At 31.4% G+C, this 15704-nt stretch overlaps 2 protein-coding genes across 6 annotated transcripts; both read right to left on the reverse strand.

Annotated features, from left to right (window-relative positions):
* Nucleotides 1-4924: 4924 nt before the first annotated feature.
* Nucleotides 4925-15140, reverse strand: LOC133819885 (uncharacterized). 5 transcript variants are annotated; one of them, XM_062253261.1, is made up of 10 exons: nt 15009-15140; nt 14763-14900; nt 14594-14656; nt 14387-14453; nt 14090-14190; nt 13141-13185; nt 12746-13066; nt 12555-12657; nt 12084-12162; nt 4925-5136 (listed from the first exon to the last, which is right to left on the reverse strand). In XM_062253261.1, the coding sequence occupies exons 1-10, from the start codon at nt 15021-15023 to the stop codon at nt 5106-5108; spliced, it is 963 nt and encodes a 320-aa protein (XP_062109245.1). In that variant the 5' UTR covers nt 15024-15140; the 3' UTR covers nt 4925-5105. The 5 variants fall into 5 exon arrangements, with proteins under 5 accessions (XP_062109245.1, XP_062109244.1, XP_062109247.1 ...); XM_062253260.1 differs by lacking the exon at nt 4925-5136 and adding an exon at nt 8444-8507; XM_062253263.1 differs by lacking the exon at nt 4925-5136 and adding an exon at nt 8619-8702.
* Nucleotides 6872-8436, reverse strand: LOC133819886 (uncharacterized). The gene is made up of 4 exons (XM_062253265.1): nt 8053-8436; nt 7632-7978; nt 7277-7450; nt 6872-7200 (listed from the first exon to the last, which is right to left on the reverse strand). Exons 1-4 carry the CDS (start codon nt 8062-8064, stop codon nt 7092-7094), a joined length of 642 nt encoding a protein of 213 aa, XP_062109249.1. The 5' UTR covers nt 8065-8436; the 3' UTR covers nt 6872-7091.
* Nucleotides 15141-15704: the final 564 nt, after the last annotated feature.

Here is a 15704-nt window from a genome sequence, read left to right on the forward strand (position 1 = left end):
GAGTCGCACATCTCTGGGTCTTTTGTGAGAGTGGGAGAGAGAGAGAAACCAAGAGAGAAGAGAGATTGATTTTTTTGGGTGTAGAAAAATGATGGGTATTTTGGGAAATAAGGGAATATTTAGCATCAATTTGAAATTGTAATTAGTGCTAGAATTGTTATGTAATTATCCCTATTAGTATGTATAAGTGAAATTTCCATATATATATATATATATATATACTTCATATGCTCTTTCTTATTAAAAACATCATCAAAAGCTATTCTAAAGGGTACCAAAAAAAGATCCATGATATTAGGTGATGATATGGAATCGAAATTTAGTATTTGTGTGATGCATTTTTTGCTTTTTCAGATTTTGTTTACAGCCTTATGTCACATTTAATAAATTGTAATTAGAATCATAATAGTAGATTAAAGAGTGAGAATAAAATAGAAATGGAAGAGAATCATATATATTTTGTTGTTTACTTAAATTGACCGAAAAGAAAAACAAATTATTTTATGTTATTTACATAATAACGAAATGTTATCAAAATACTTTACATTCACTAAATTGTCTTTTTAATAAGAGAAATATAGTATTTTGATCAAATATAATTTTAAAGAATAAGATTGTCTTTTGATTTTAAATTATAATAAATAAAATATAAAATATACAAAGAAAGAAATAAGTCATTGACGGTGGCATTTCTTAGGAAATTGGGAAAGTATTCTCTTTCCTTTCCCTCTCATTTATGTGAGAGTTTTGGGGTAATAATTCTCATTCACCCTAGGGAAATCATAAAAAAGTGTAGTTTATACACATTTAGGAAAAGTATTCAACCTTTTTACAAATAATAAGTTCTAACCTTTTTAAGATGTAATTGTGTGTCTACTTATGGTAAATGGAAATTATTTAAGTGGTAAAGATTTTTACCAAATATTTACTAAAATTTGGAACGAGAGAATTAAATAGGGTCCACATAAAATAACAAAAAGAAAATATTTATCCCCAAACATAAGGAATGTCATTACTGTACAGAATTCTTTCTATTTTATTTATTTTTTTATATTTAAAAATTAAAAGACAATTTTGTGATTTTAAAAATTTATGTCAGCAAATTACCATTCTTTATTTATTTTTAGAAAAATAGCAATTTAATCAATTTAAAGAATTTCGATTAAGTTTCTTAATTTTGTATACAAAATAAAATAATTCTAATTCTTTTTCCACTCAATTTAAATAAACAACCTAATAAAAATAATAAGTCTCATTCATTTATGTAGAAATTACATTTTATATGGGTTTTTTATTCAAATTTACAAAAAATGACCATTTTTTCAAAATAATTCTTTTATGGCTTTTTTAAATTATTATCACTTTTACAGTTTTTTTCCCCATAATTTTGTTACAAATCCTTATTATGCCATATTTTTATTACTAATAAGCTTTTGTTAAATTAGAATGATAGTTATGTTAATTTCATTTTAATTATTTTATATTACCTTTTCACTAAAAAAGACTTTACATTTTCTCAATTCACTTTACCAAAACCGACTATTCTTCTTCTTCCTTATTGTGATTTTGGTGTTGCTATTTCTGCAACTTTGGTGAACCTGAACGACTGTAAGCTTGGTGAACGAACTCGAACGACAGCAAGTGTGGCGTGGCTAGCATTATTTACGGCGAAAGTAATTTTTCTTTCATTCATGACATCTGTTTTCTCTTCTCAACATGTTTGAGTTTTTTTTTTTTTTTTGTATTTTGTTTTTGGCGATATTAACTGTGATGTCGAGCTATATTATTATTATTATTATTGTTGTTGTAGTATTTTGAATTATGAGATACATTTGCGAGTTAACGATTGTTGCATTAGTTTGGATTTTGAGTTATTATCTATATAGTGTTTGGATTTTGCCATTGATATTTCTATTTTAGTATTTAGTTTAATGTAGTAATGTCATAAGCATATTGTTCCCAAGTCATTCTTTGCATTTTTACTTGCCATCTAGGTATTTTTGGGTGGGCGAGTTTTGAAGTTTTTTGCTTGATCTATCTCTTATGAATTAGATTGATTTATATTTATTAGGTTTGCTTGATTTTTTTGTGTATTAGAAATGGTTAAAAAGGGAGATAATGTTGGTCCTTCTTTAAATTTGCGTCGTTCTTCTCAAACTCCGACACCTGTAAATAATGAAGCACCTAACATTAAGGTATTTTGGATTCTTTAGCTTTATTCGTTTTACTTTTGTTTTTGTAATATTTGTTTGTATTTTGGTTTAGTTATTAGTTTGTTTTTATTAATTAGAATTATTCTCAGGGAGGTAATGCTGGTGCTTCATCGTCATGTTCTGCTGATGGTTTGTGTTCTTCACCCGAGGTAAAGAGTCATCAAATTTCAAGAGCACAACTATTGGGACAAAAAAAGGTCAAGGAAGTAGAATTAAGGTACTTAGTTACTTTGATATGGTTTTCCATGTTTATATATATGTTTTTTTTATAAGTTTCAAGTTTCTATGTGTTTGGTAGTGTTTTCTTATGCGGTCCTTAGTTACTTTATATGGTTTTACGTGTTTATATATATATATATTAATAAGTTCCAAGTTCTTATGTTTTTGGTAGTGTTTTCTAATGCTGTCCTCGGTTACTTTATATAGTTTTCCATGTTTATATATTTGTTTTTTTATCAGTTCCAAGTTCTTATATTTTTTGTAGTGTTTTCTTATGCAGTCCCTAATTATCTTGAATTGCTTTACTTTACTTATATATTTGTTATTTTAATTAACTAGGTCCTTTATGTTGTCCACTGTTATATATATATAAAAAAAAAATTGGCTTTATAAGTACACAGTTACTTGATGATGTTTAGTGATTTTATAGGTATCTAATTACTTTGTTGTATTTTTTGCCTTTATATGTACACAGTTACTTAATGATTTTTAGTGTTTTCTCATGTGGTCTCTGGAATTGCTTTGCTTTACTTATATGTGTTATTTTAATGTTAAGTAACCATGTACTTTATCCTAACCATTGTTAATTTTTTGGCTTTATAGGTATAAAGTTACTTAATAATGTTTAGTGTTTTTTTAGATTCTTATTTACTTTGAAATGGTTTTACTGTTTATTTTATGCTTTTTCAATGATACTTAATCAATTACTAAAAAGTTGTCATGTCCTTTATACGATGCTCATTTTAGAATTAAACTTGAGAGGGAATTTGGGAGTAAAGTCCAACAATGGAATAAGACTAGTGTTATAAGTGAGATTAAGTCAGTTCTAATTTCGAAACAAAAAGCGATGTTTCGAAGAACACCATTTGATCATTTCTTGATATTAAATTTTAGGCTCAATTATTTCACAGTGTTTTGATGATGGATGTTCCTAAAAAAAATGAAGATTCTGAGTTTTGGTTTAAGTTGGGTTAGGCTTACAATTAATGAGTTTGCCTGAAATGTGTGGGTAGTGTTGATTTTAGCATTTTTAAAGAGGCTGATTTCGGTCTTAGGAAATTTCTTTTTCCTTTCTATGAAGGTAAACCTAGGAAATAAGAGAAATTTAGGAAAGATGAGGTTGCATTTGCTTTCAATGATAAAGAATTGAAGAACAAGGGTGATGAGGTTGTTGTTAAGTTAGTCATTGTTCATTTACTAGACAGTTATTTGTTTGGAACACAGCCTGAGACTAGGGTTGACAACTCTTTTTATGCTATGGTTGATACTGATTTTGCTGAGTTGAAAAAGTTTGCGTTTGGGAAAGTTTTGTGGCAACAGACTAGGTGTGTCATGCGATCAATTTTGAAAAATAAGAATGTCATTTATAATTCTATCCCTAGGAAAGCAGATGTGTCACTTGATAATTATAGTTATAAGTGTTATAATTTCCTTATAACAATGGTTATCAAGAGACTCATCTGCTTTCTTAGGAATAAAATCATAAATGACATTCCTATCTTTCAAGACTAACTTGACGCACATAGTCCGTTGCCACAAAACTTTCTCAGTCACAAACTTTTTCAACTCAGCAAAATCAGTATCAACCATAGCATAAAATGAGTTGTCAACCCTAATCTCAGGTTGTGTTCCAAATAAATAACTGCCTAGCAAATGAACAATGACCAACTTAATAACAACCTCATCACCCTTGTTTTTTAATTCTTTATCATTAAAAGCAAATGCAACCTCATATTTCCTAAATTTTTCTTTTTTCCTAGGTTTACCTTCATACAAAAGAAAAAGAAATTTCCTAAGACCCAAATCAACCTCTTTAAAAATGCTAAAATCAACACTACCTACACATTTCAGGTCAATAATAAAGGCAAACTCATTAATTGAAAACATAACTACTTTACCACCCAACTTAAATCAAAACTCAAAATCTTCATTTTTTTTTTATGAACATCCATCATCAGAACATTATGAAATAACTGAGCCTGAAATGTAATATCAGGCAAATCCAAGAAATGACCAAATGGTGTTCTTCGAAATATCGATTTTTGTTTCAAAGTTAGAACTAACTTAATCTCACTTATAACATTAGTCTTGTTTCATTATTGCACTTTACTCCCAAATCGCCTCTCAAGTTTAATTTTAAAATAGGCATCGTACAAAAGACATGGCAACTTCTTAGTAATTGATTACTTATCATTGAAAAAGCATAAAATAAATAGTAAAATCATTTCAAAATAAATAGGAACCTAAAAAAACACTAAACATTATTAAGTAATTGTATACCGATAAAGCCAAAAATTAAAAATACAACAAAATAACAGTGGACAACATAAAATACCTGGTGACTTAACATCAAAATACCACATATAAGTAAAGCAAAGAAATTTACATAAGTAAAGCAAAGAAATTTAAGGTAACCAGGGACTGCAGAAAAAAAACATAAGAACTTATAAAAAAAAAACAAATATATAAACACGCTAACCAAGGACAGCATATGATAACACTACCAAAAACATAAGAACTTATCAAAAAGTGACCACTGGTTTGTTTGACAAAATGAGCTGAAAGAAAAAGTTAGTAGTGGAGAAATCATTGCAAAGGGTCAGAATGACATATTAACGCAAGTTTTAGGGACACCTGAGCACCCAAGGCATGTTAGAGCACTTGGGTATGATATTATTTTTTATTTGTTGCATTTAACTTCATTCTATAATATTTTAGTTTTTAAATAAATTTGGTTCATTATTGTAGGTCGTTTGCGAAGATTTCGTCCGTCTTTGGAAGAAAATCAAAAATAGCAACAGAAATGGCTAATGTTGTTAGTAAGAAAGATGCAGAAATTGCGAGGCTCAGAGCAGAACTTAAAGCTTTAGAGGAGGAAAAAGCTAAACAAGCAGGTGGGATAGATGATATGAATGAACACGACAACGATGACGAGCAGAACGACGAAGAATATCACACACCGTACATGCAGGATGTGTTACTTTATTCACATAATATTCATAATGTGGTGGCAGAGGGTGTTATCATTGATGGGGTGGGTCCACTGACTATTCATGGTGTTCAACTGACAGACGAATACGCGAGTCACCAAAATGTTACAAGAGGATGCTGAAATCCCATGTTCTGTTGGGGAGATACGCTATGTTCGAGATACTTATGACGTATTCATTCCTAGGCCAAAATAATTAGTTATGACTGATCAGGTATAAACGAATTCTATAATTTGTTACCTATTAAAACATTCGTTGGTCCATTATTTTTACTTGATGTTGCGTAGGGTCTTCTAAAAAAGAAACCTTCTATGTCAAAAAGTTCATCCAAGGATAAGACGAACCATAATTCTCTGACTAGCCCACATCTGTCATCAGCTGGGTCTCACGTCAATCCAGAAAACACTCTGACCGAAGGCCAACCATTTGCCGATCACATCATGAATTGCATCCATATTAGCCTTCAGTTTATGGTGAGAGAATTTTGCAGAGTTAAGGGAATGAACACAGTCGTCTCAATTCCAGTGGACCCATCATTCATGAATCGCGAGTCAATCTTTATAACTTCAAAGGATGTGGAACAAGTTGCTACTTTGCATATGATTGGAGGCTCAGCAATGATATTCGGATTAAGGTATTCCTTCAACTAATTCTTTGGAATGATATGAAATTTAGAATGATTATGAGTAATGTTCTGTGATCTGTTGCAAATTTTCATAGTAAATTGAATATTTACAGGTTTGGGTAGTCTTATTTTTAGAGGAAGCTCTGCCGAAATTTTTTAAAAATATTTAACACTTGAGAAAATTTTGCAGATGCATTTGGGAGTCCCTATTTCCAAATCAGCGTGTCTTTTACAAGTTTTTTGACATTGAGCGTCTTAGCATTAATAATGTAGAACGATCAACCATTGACTTGGCAAATTGGTTGATGACCATGGATAGAGTTTGTCAACTATACTTTATACCTTGGAACATACGGTAAGAAATAGTGTAAACATTTCTTATTCATATATTAAAAATTTAATTATTTTATTTAACATGCTTCTTATTTTAGAGAACATTGGATGTTGGTGATTGCTATGCCAAAAAAAAAAAATCGTGTTCTTGGATCCACTGAAAGCACACAAACGTCCTGAAAAAATTGATTCAAAGATAATGAGGTAAGTTTTAAATTTTTTAAAATATTTCTTAATATGCAACAACTATTACATGTTACTGCATTTTAATAACTTTTGTTAATTTTCTTTTTAAATAGTGCATATTATAAGGCTTCCTCCAATGAATTACTCGGCAATTCTACAAAGATATTCAATGTTTCATGTCCAAGACAACCACAAAGTCATGAATGTGGTTTTTACGTGTTGAAGTACATTAGAGATCTTGTTCGGACATCAAATGCAATAGAAACCACATTAAGGTTAAATAATATATTGCATTTGATGCCCGAACAAGATCTCTAATGTACTTCAACACATAAAAACCACATTCATGACTTTGTGGTTGTCTTGGACATGAAACATTGAATATCTTTGTAGGATTGCCGAGTAATTCATTAGAAGAAACCTTATAATATGCACTATTTAAAAAAAAATTTAACAAAAGTTATTAAAATGCAGTAACATGTAATAGTTGTTGCATATTAAGAAATATTTTCAAAAATTTAAAACTTACCTCATTATCATTGAATCAATTTCTTCAGGACGTTTGTGTGCTTTCAGTGGATCCAAGAACACGATTTTTCCTTTTGGCATAGCAATCACCAACATCCAATGTTCCCTAAAATAAGAAGCATGTTTAATAAAATAATTAAATTTTTAATATATGAATAAGAAATGTTTACACTATTTCTTACCGTATGTTCCAAGGTATAAAGTATAGTTGACAATCTCTATCCATGGTCATCAACCAATTTGCCAAGTCAATGGTTGATCGTTCTACATCATTAACATTATTAATGCTAAGACGCTCAATGTCAAAAAACTTGTAAAAGACACGCTGATTTGGAAATAAGGACTCCCAAATGCATCTGCAAAATTTTCTCAAGTGTTAAATATTTTTGAAAAATTTCGGCAGAGCTTCCTCTAAAAATAAGACTACCCAAACCTGTAAATATTCAATTTACTATAAAAATTTGCAACAGATCACAGAACATTACTCATAATCATTCTAAATTTCATATCATTCCAAAGAATTAGTTGAAGGAATACCTTAATCCGAATATCATTGCTGAGCCTCCAATCATATGCAAAGTAGCAACTTGTTCCACATCCTTTGAAGTTATAAAGATTGACTCGCGATTCATGAATGATGGGTCCACTGGAATTGAGACGACTGTGTTCATTCCCTTAACTCTGCAAAATTCTCTCACCATAAACTGAAGGCTAATATGGATGCAATTCATGATGTGATCGGCAAATGGTTGGCCTTCGGTCAGAGTGTTTTCTGGATTGACGTGAGACCCAGCTGATGACAGATGTGGGCTAGTCAGAGAATTATGGGTCGTCTTATCCTTGGATGAGCTTTTTGACATAGAAGGTTTCTTTTTTAGAAGACCCTACGCAACATCAAGTAAAAATAATTGAACAACAAATGTTTTAATAGGTAACAAATTATAGAATTCGTTTATACCTGATCAGTCATAACTAATTATTTTGGCCTAGGAATGAATACGTCATAAGTATCTCGAACATAGCGTATCTCCCCAACAGAACATGGGATTTCAGCATCCTCTTGTAACATTTTGGTGACTCGCGTATTCGTCTGTCAGTTGAACACCATGAATAGTCAGTGGACCCACCCCATCAATGATAACACCCTCTGCCACCACATTATGAATATTATGTGAACAAAGTAACACATCCTGCATGTACGGTGTGTGATATTCTTCGTCGTTCTGCTCGTCATCGTTGTCGTGTTCATCCATATCATCTATCCCACCTGCTTGTTTAGCTTTTTCCTCCTCTAAAGCTTTAAGTTCTGCTCTGAGCCTCGCAATTTCTGCATCTTTCTTACTAACAACATCAGCCATTTCTATTGCTATTTTTTATTTTCTTCCAAAGACGGACGAAATCTTCGCAAACGACCTACAATAATGAACCAAATTTATTTAAAAACTAAAATATTATAGAATGAAGTTAAATGCAACAAATAAAAACTAATATCATACCAAGTGCTCTAACACGCCTTGGGTGCTCAGGTGTCCCTAAAGCTTGCATTAATATGTCATTCCGACCCTTTACAATAATTTCTCCACTACTAACTTTTTCTTTCAGCTCATTCTATCAAACAAACCAGTGGTCACTTATATTACACATAAGAACTTAGAACTTATCAAAAAGTGATAATAATTAATAAAAAGCCATAAAATAATTATTTTAAAAAGGGGTCCTTGGCAAAATGGCCTATTTTTATAGTGCAATTTGCACTATGGCCTATTTCAATAGTTTTTAGCTAAATAGCATCTTTTATTAATGAATTTTTTATATTACCCATTTTACCCTTAAAATAAAATAATAATAAATTAAAAACAAAAATCCTAATAATAACTATCATCTTCTTCCTCTCACCCATCCACCCACAACTACCCACTATCATCCCCCACCGCCACCACCACCACCACCGGCGACCACCGCCCCCTACCGCCGGCGAACACCGCTCATCACCGGCTGCCAGCATTTCTCCACAAATCCGGCCACCACTCATTCAAAATATTGGTTTATAAAGCTTTTTTTATTTTTATAAAATATGAGATTTTTTATATTGTTTTTGTAGATTTAAAATGCAAAATGATTGTTTTAGTATGTTGAAAGTATAAGTAAGAATTTAGGTTTATTTCTTGAGTTTTATGGAGGTTAAACCTTGAAAATCTGAAAAAATTAATGGTGGTTTCGGTTATTTTCGAGATTGAAAAATCCAGAATTTTTTGACAGCTTGTCTAATTTTTCGACAAGGAGTCTAAATTTTAGACCAGTAGTCGTATTTTTTCGACCACCTGTCTAAATTTTCGACCACCTGTCTAAAATTTAGACAGGTGGTCGAAAAAATACGACTACTGGTCTAAAATTTAGACAACTGGTCTAAAATTTAGACTCCTTGTCGAAAAATTAGACAAGCTGTCAAAAAATTCTTGATTTTTCTATCTCGAAAATAACTGAAACCACCATTAATTTTTTTCAGATTTTCAAGGTTTAACCTCCATAAAACTCCAGAAATAAACCTAAATTCTTACTTATACTTTCAACATACTAAAACAATCATTTTGCATTTTAAATCTACAAAAACAATATAAAAAATCTCATATTTTATAAAAATAAAAAAAAGCTTTATAAACCAACCTTTTGAACGAGTGGTGACCAGATTTGTGGAGAAATGGTGGCAGCCGGTGATGAGCAGTGTTCGCCGGCGGTAGGGGCTGGTGGTCGCCGGTGGTGGTGGTGGCGGGGGATGATAGTGGGTGGTTGTGGATGGGTGTGGGTGGATGGGTGAGAGGAGGAAGATGATAGTTTAGAGTTTTTAATTTTAATTTATTATTATTTTATTTTAAGGGTAAGATGGGTAATACAAAAAATTCATTAATAAAAGGGGTCATTTAACTAAAATGTTTTGAAAGTAAGTTATTGTGCAAAATGCACTATAAATGAGGTCTATTTCCACCAATTTATGTCATATTTTTGTAAACTTGAATAAAAAACCCATATAAAATGTAATTTCCACTTTTTAAAAATTCCAATGATAATCTTCAATTTTATAAAATATATTAAAATTAACCATGCACCTAATTTTGGCCAATTGTTTTTAAATGAGATATTTTTTTCTTATTTTATTACAATTAATATAATTTAATTAACATATTATAGTTTTTTTAATTTTTGAAACTAAAGTAAAAATAACAATAGAAAATACATTTTATAAAAAGAGTTTATATTAGATTTTTTTTATTTATTAAAAAAAACATTCTATAAAAAAAAAAAGTTCGACCAAAATCAAGTAAATTTTGGTAGATTTTATAAAACAAAAAAAAATTATCATTAGATTTTTTGTTAATTTTTTTTAAAAAAAAAGTCAAAACTAGTATTTAATTATAACATAAAAGACAATTTGCAAAAAAAAACTATAACATATACGACCAAAATAGTATTTTTCTATAAAATACCACAATGGGAATGATTGTTTTTGATCTGGCGAGATGAATGCAAGATAAAACTATATAAGTTGCTATCATTGGTTTGGTGAAGTGCTTGGCCCCTCTACTATCTGAATGGAGATTCCACTACCACCCCATTCTAAAAGGAAAAAAATAAGGGAGACTTAATATAAAGTGCTCCACAACTACACCAACATGAAAGCCATAGAAACACAAATAGAGGCCAGAAAAGAAAAGCATGGTTTCTCTCCAATTCTACAACTACCTCCTAATTATTGGCCTTTTCTATTTCAGTTGCAGCACCACCGTGGTCTTGTTGACCGAATGCTATGCTTACATGCCCTGCAATGGCTCCATAGCAGAGTGCCATGAAGAAGGTGAGATGCTGATGGAGTCCGACATAAGTAGACGGATTCTAGCAGGGGGCAATTACATCTCACCTGGGGCCTTAAAACCAAATCAACCGGTTTGCAGAGGCGGTAAAGGAGAAGCTTATAGCAAAGCAGATAATTGTCTTCCTCCGCAATCTAATTCTCCAGAAAGAGGGTGTGAAAAGTATTATAGGTGTAGAAAGGACTAATGATCCAAGCTCCCATGGATTCTGTAATATCTACACACACAGGGCATGAAGCTACATAACAATGTTTCTACCCCATAGATTTGTATAAGCTTGCAATTAGTTTTACTCAGTTCTGTATTCTCTTTCTCCTTTTTTTTATTTTTTATTGTGCTGATAGAAACTTCTCTTTTTCTTCTCTGCCTACACTTCTATGATTCATGCTACTGTCATCAGTTCCAAACAAAATTCAATATTTTCAGCAGATTTTGAGGAATTACGTATGTATGTGTATAATCTATGTCTAAGCCCTCCAACCTACTACTCTTCCATGTCGAAAGCACAAAGGTTACAAGCTCGATCAAAACAAAAAACTAGCTCACAGCCTTCTATCAAATTCTGTTGAAAGTTTCTGAGTTTTTGTTAGTAGTTTTAAAATTCTGGGTGCAATATTACAGCATACTGCAGATAATAAGCAACTCCGAGACACCGAACAAATTCCTTAGGAATGCTATAACTTGCAAGATATAGACCAAGAAATTCAGCCTCATTAGCCTAACAACATGAAGTCTCATGAATAAAACAGATTATGATTAACAATAAGATCCTCAGCAATTCGGCCTCCATCATACTTCACTTTCACAGTAATTGGTCCAACTAAAATAGCAATTTAATAACTCATTCAGGGATTGGAACAAAATTATAATTGTTCTCACCTATTTATAGTTAGCAACATGAAGTGATTCAAAAATTCAAAATGTTGTGAATGATAACTTCAATTGAGGCTATCTAATTATCAAGCATCCTCTACATGTTCTCTCCACATAGTATACTACTTTAAGTTTGATTCATTCTTTCATAGAGGAGGTGATTTTTGGTTGGCCCAGTGAGAAACCAATAAAGCGGAAGGACATAAAAACTGAATTTTAGTAACATGATAAATGGAATTTGAAAACCTACTTATAGGAAAGCTTCCAAACCTCTCTGACATTAGAAGAGCCATCTGTAACTTCAGCAACCAAGCTATAAGCCATAAGGCCTGCAGGGCATAAAGGAAAAAGAAAATTAAGCTATTATAATAGCCATTCAGTAACTAGCAAAGATTTAATGAATCTAATTGCAAAGCTAGGAAAGAAGAATACAAAAATCAAAAACATTAATCATCAACGGGACATATGCAAAAAATCCATGGAAATAGAAGCATTCATGAACTTACTGCTTAGTAGCCTTTTGTTATATAAGTGTCGTACAAGTCATATAGTCAACAAATTAAATGTCAAGTAAAATAGTAACCTTTCAAATGCACAAACATTGTGTACTGTAACAATTTTAATCCCGGGAATTATACCCAGATTGAAAATAAATGAAGAATACTTTAGTGCTAAATAGTTTCTCAGTAATATCTGAGAATATCTCTCTAGATTAACTCACCATCTTTCTCCACCATTGCTAAAAATTGTCGGGTTCCTCCACCCACTCCGAAATAATGTTTCTTTGCTGCCATATATACCAGACCATGTGGATAGCTCATGCACTGCATTTTAAAGGCTTTTAAGCTAGAGCAGATAGAGATTGAGATTATGAAGACCATAAAAGGTAAGAATAATTCAATAAAGAACTACCTTTTTTATAAGTTCATAAAGTCTTTGGAAAACAGTGACAGAGTATACTGTTTCTGCCATTAAAATAATATCATAACCATCAACAGAACAATTTCCTGTACTACAATTGAATTCCTTCTTACTGTCGCGAACATAAGGAAGAAGTTTATCAATTTCACTCCAGTCACCAGCAAAGAAACGAACTTCTGTCACTGCCTCACTATCTGTTACATCTGTTTTGGAGTTTTGTTGTTCGTTCTGAAGATTTGCATTTACATTGGGTATTGTTAGGCATTTTAGGACCTCAGCATTAAAGTCTTGGAAATGAACGGCAGCGGCACCCTGATGCAGTAAAAGAAGAAGCATAAAATATCTGATTTAGGACACTAAATTAGAAGCCAGGAATGAAAATTCACCTCAAGGCATGCAAAGATTCCAGGGAGTCCATGACCACATCCAAGCTGAAAAATTAACAAAAAAATATATAAGTCCTAATAGTATAGAGAAAAACAGTTTAAACAGAACTTATTTTTTGTCTACATTCTTCCAAGGTTAACAGAGTGGCAGTCAGAGAGAAAAAAATTAATAATGTGGTAAAAGAGATAATTAAAAAATTAAATTACACCTAATTTAAGAGATTGATCACTTTCAAATTAAGCCTCAAAATAGTTCTCACTTCCTGATGTAGTTAAACATTATCAATGAACTCGACATTGTTAAGATTAATCTGTTAGCCTTGATCCAAGCTTTAAACTTTAGGGATCAATCAACCTAAACATGCACCTTAACCTAAGACATTCCATATAATTAATTTGCCAAACTTTTCTTTAGGTAGGAATATACTCACTTAGACAAAAAAAAAAAAAAAAAGATTAAGCAGGTGCCTTGGACTAGGACATTCAATATGATTAAAACTGAAGACTATTCTTTAGGGAACCACTCATATTCAAAAGACTATTTTTAAGGTACTTCAGTAGCTTGCTTGCACACTCATTCATTGAAGAATTGATATATAATACTAAACTATGAAATACTATTAAGAAATCTCTAGAATCTGAATCAAGTAGCAGACAGCTGGTTTAAGATTCAAATATCCTTGATGTATATTATGTGTACATTTTAGTCCAATCAAGCTTGAAAATAGATATCTCACTCTTAAAAATACATTGGCAAACAAACAGATATTTTCTACCTGATTACTTTGGGAGGAAACATGAACTCTTATAATAAAAAAAGATCAACTACAAGTTAGTAAAACAACAAGAAGTAAAGTTAGAGCAATCATATCAGATTCAGATTTTGACACCAAGTTGCATTTGAAACATTGTGGACAAAAATACAATCACCAGAAATTGGAATGTCCACCTCTAAAACTCGCTTCCCAGTAAAAGTTAAAAGCTCATTTCCAACCTCAGAGCGAAGAGCTTTAACCAGATCTAGTGAACCTTCCCATAGCTTCAAACCCCCTATTGAGCAAATCAAGAAAGAGAAAGAAGTATTCAGTATTTGTGATCATGATTGTGATTGTGATCATTCGTATAAATATTGGAGCCTAAAAAAATCAACATGGCTTAATCAAAGAAAATGGAAATTAAAATCTAAATGAAATATTGAATTAACTACTCAGATACAAGAAAGCAAATGAATGTGAATCCTACTTACCTTCATACTTTCCAGGGACTAAATCTGAGTTCAACAAAGCAAAAACCTCTCGAGTACTAACACGACCCTAAAAGAAAGCACAAAACAAAAATAAACAGTTTAATTCATAAGGACCCGAATTAGTCTATAAAACCATAATCTATCATCAAAACGTAAACCTAATCCAAGATTTTCTACCAAACCAAACAGAATTAACGAAAAACTGACCTTGAGCAAACTAAGTCCCAACAAGTTCACAGGCTCCACAGTATATTTCACAGACGACGAAGCCTATTTCAAGTTAAATTCAATAAACACTTGCAAGGAGAAAAAATATTGTATGTGTGTGAGATCGTGTGATTGTGAGTGTGTATAACATAAAGAAAGTTGAGAGTACCTCGGAGAAAAGTACTTCCACAGAAGGAGGTAGCGGTGGAGGCGGGAGCTGCGGCTCTGGAGAGTCGAAAAATCCAAAACCAGAATTGACGTTACTGGCGGAGGAAGAGAAGAGGCGAAACGGTTCTGAGGTGCGATTCTGATGAAAAGGAAAATAATTTAGAATGTAAAAAAAAGTGAGTAGAAATGGATTGGTTCGAATACGGGCATGAAAAGAAGATTTTGTTCAACTGTTCATGAAACGCACCTCGTTTTCCGCCATTGTTAGCGCTGCTCTGCTCACTACTGCTCCTCGGTTCCCACTTCACTACCATTTTCTTTTTCAAGTGATTTATACAACTTTTTCTAATTGAATTTTTTTTTTATATATTTGGGACGAAATTATTTAAATTATTGTGTTTGTAGCCTTAATATCTCCATTTTTTTTTTTTTGGTAAATTATATTCTTTGTAATTTATAGTGTGAAATTTTCTCTTATATATTTTTGCTATAAATATTTTTAAAATTGAATATTTTCGTCACTAATATCCCTTTAATTTTGTACTTTTGTATACATATCTCCGACAAACTTAATACTGAAAATTGATGTGTTATCGACAAACTTAGTGGTAAAAATTGATAATTGTACCAAAACATGAACAGAAATATTTTCACCGCTAAAAAAATAACTTAAATACTTAAGTACTACAATCATAATAATTTTCGTACTTTTATCACGAATAACAATTTTTTATATATATATATCAACATAGGCCCCATTTTTTTAAAAAGAGTATCACTTAATTCTAAATTTTATTTTATATCACATAGCCCTGCAAACTTACTAAACTTATCACATAATCATTTATGTTGAAAAACAATTTTCAAAAAGCGCCACAAAAAATAACTTATGGATAAGTAAAAATTGATTTATGATTCAATTAATTAGCAAATTTGAGAACCT

Source organism: Humulus lupulus, chromosome 2 (genome assembly GCF_963169125.1).
Source record: "Humulus lupulus chromosome 2, drHumLupu1.1, whole genome shotgun sequence".
NCBI lineage: Eukaryota > Viridiplantae > Streptophyta > Magnoliopsida > Rosales > Cannabaceae > Humulus > Humulus lupulus.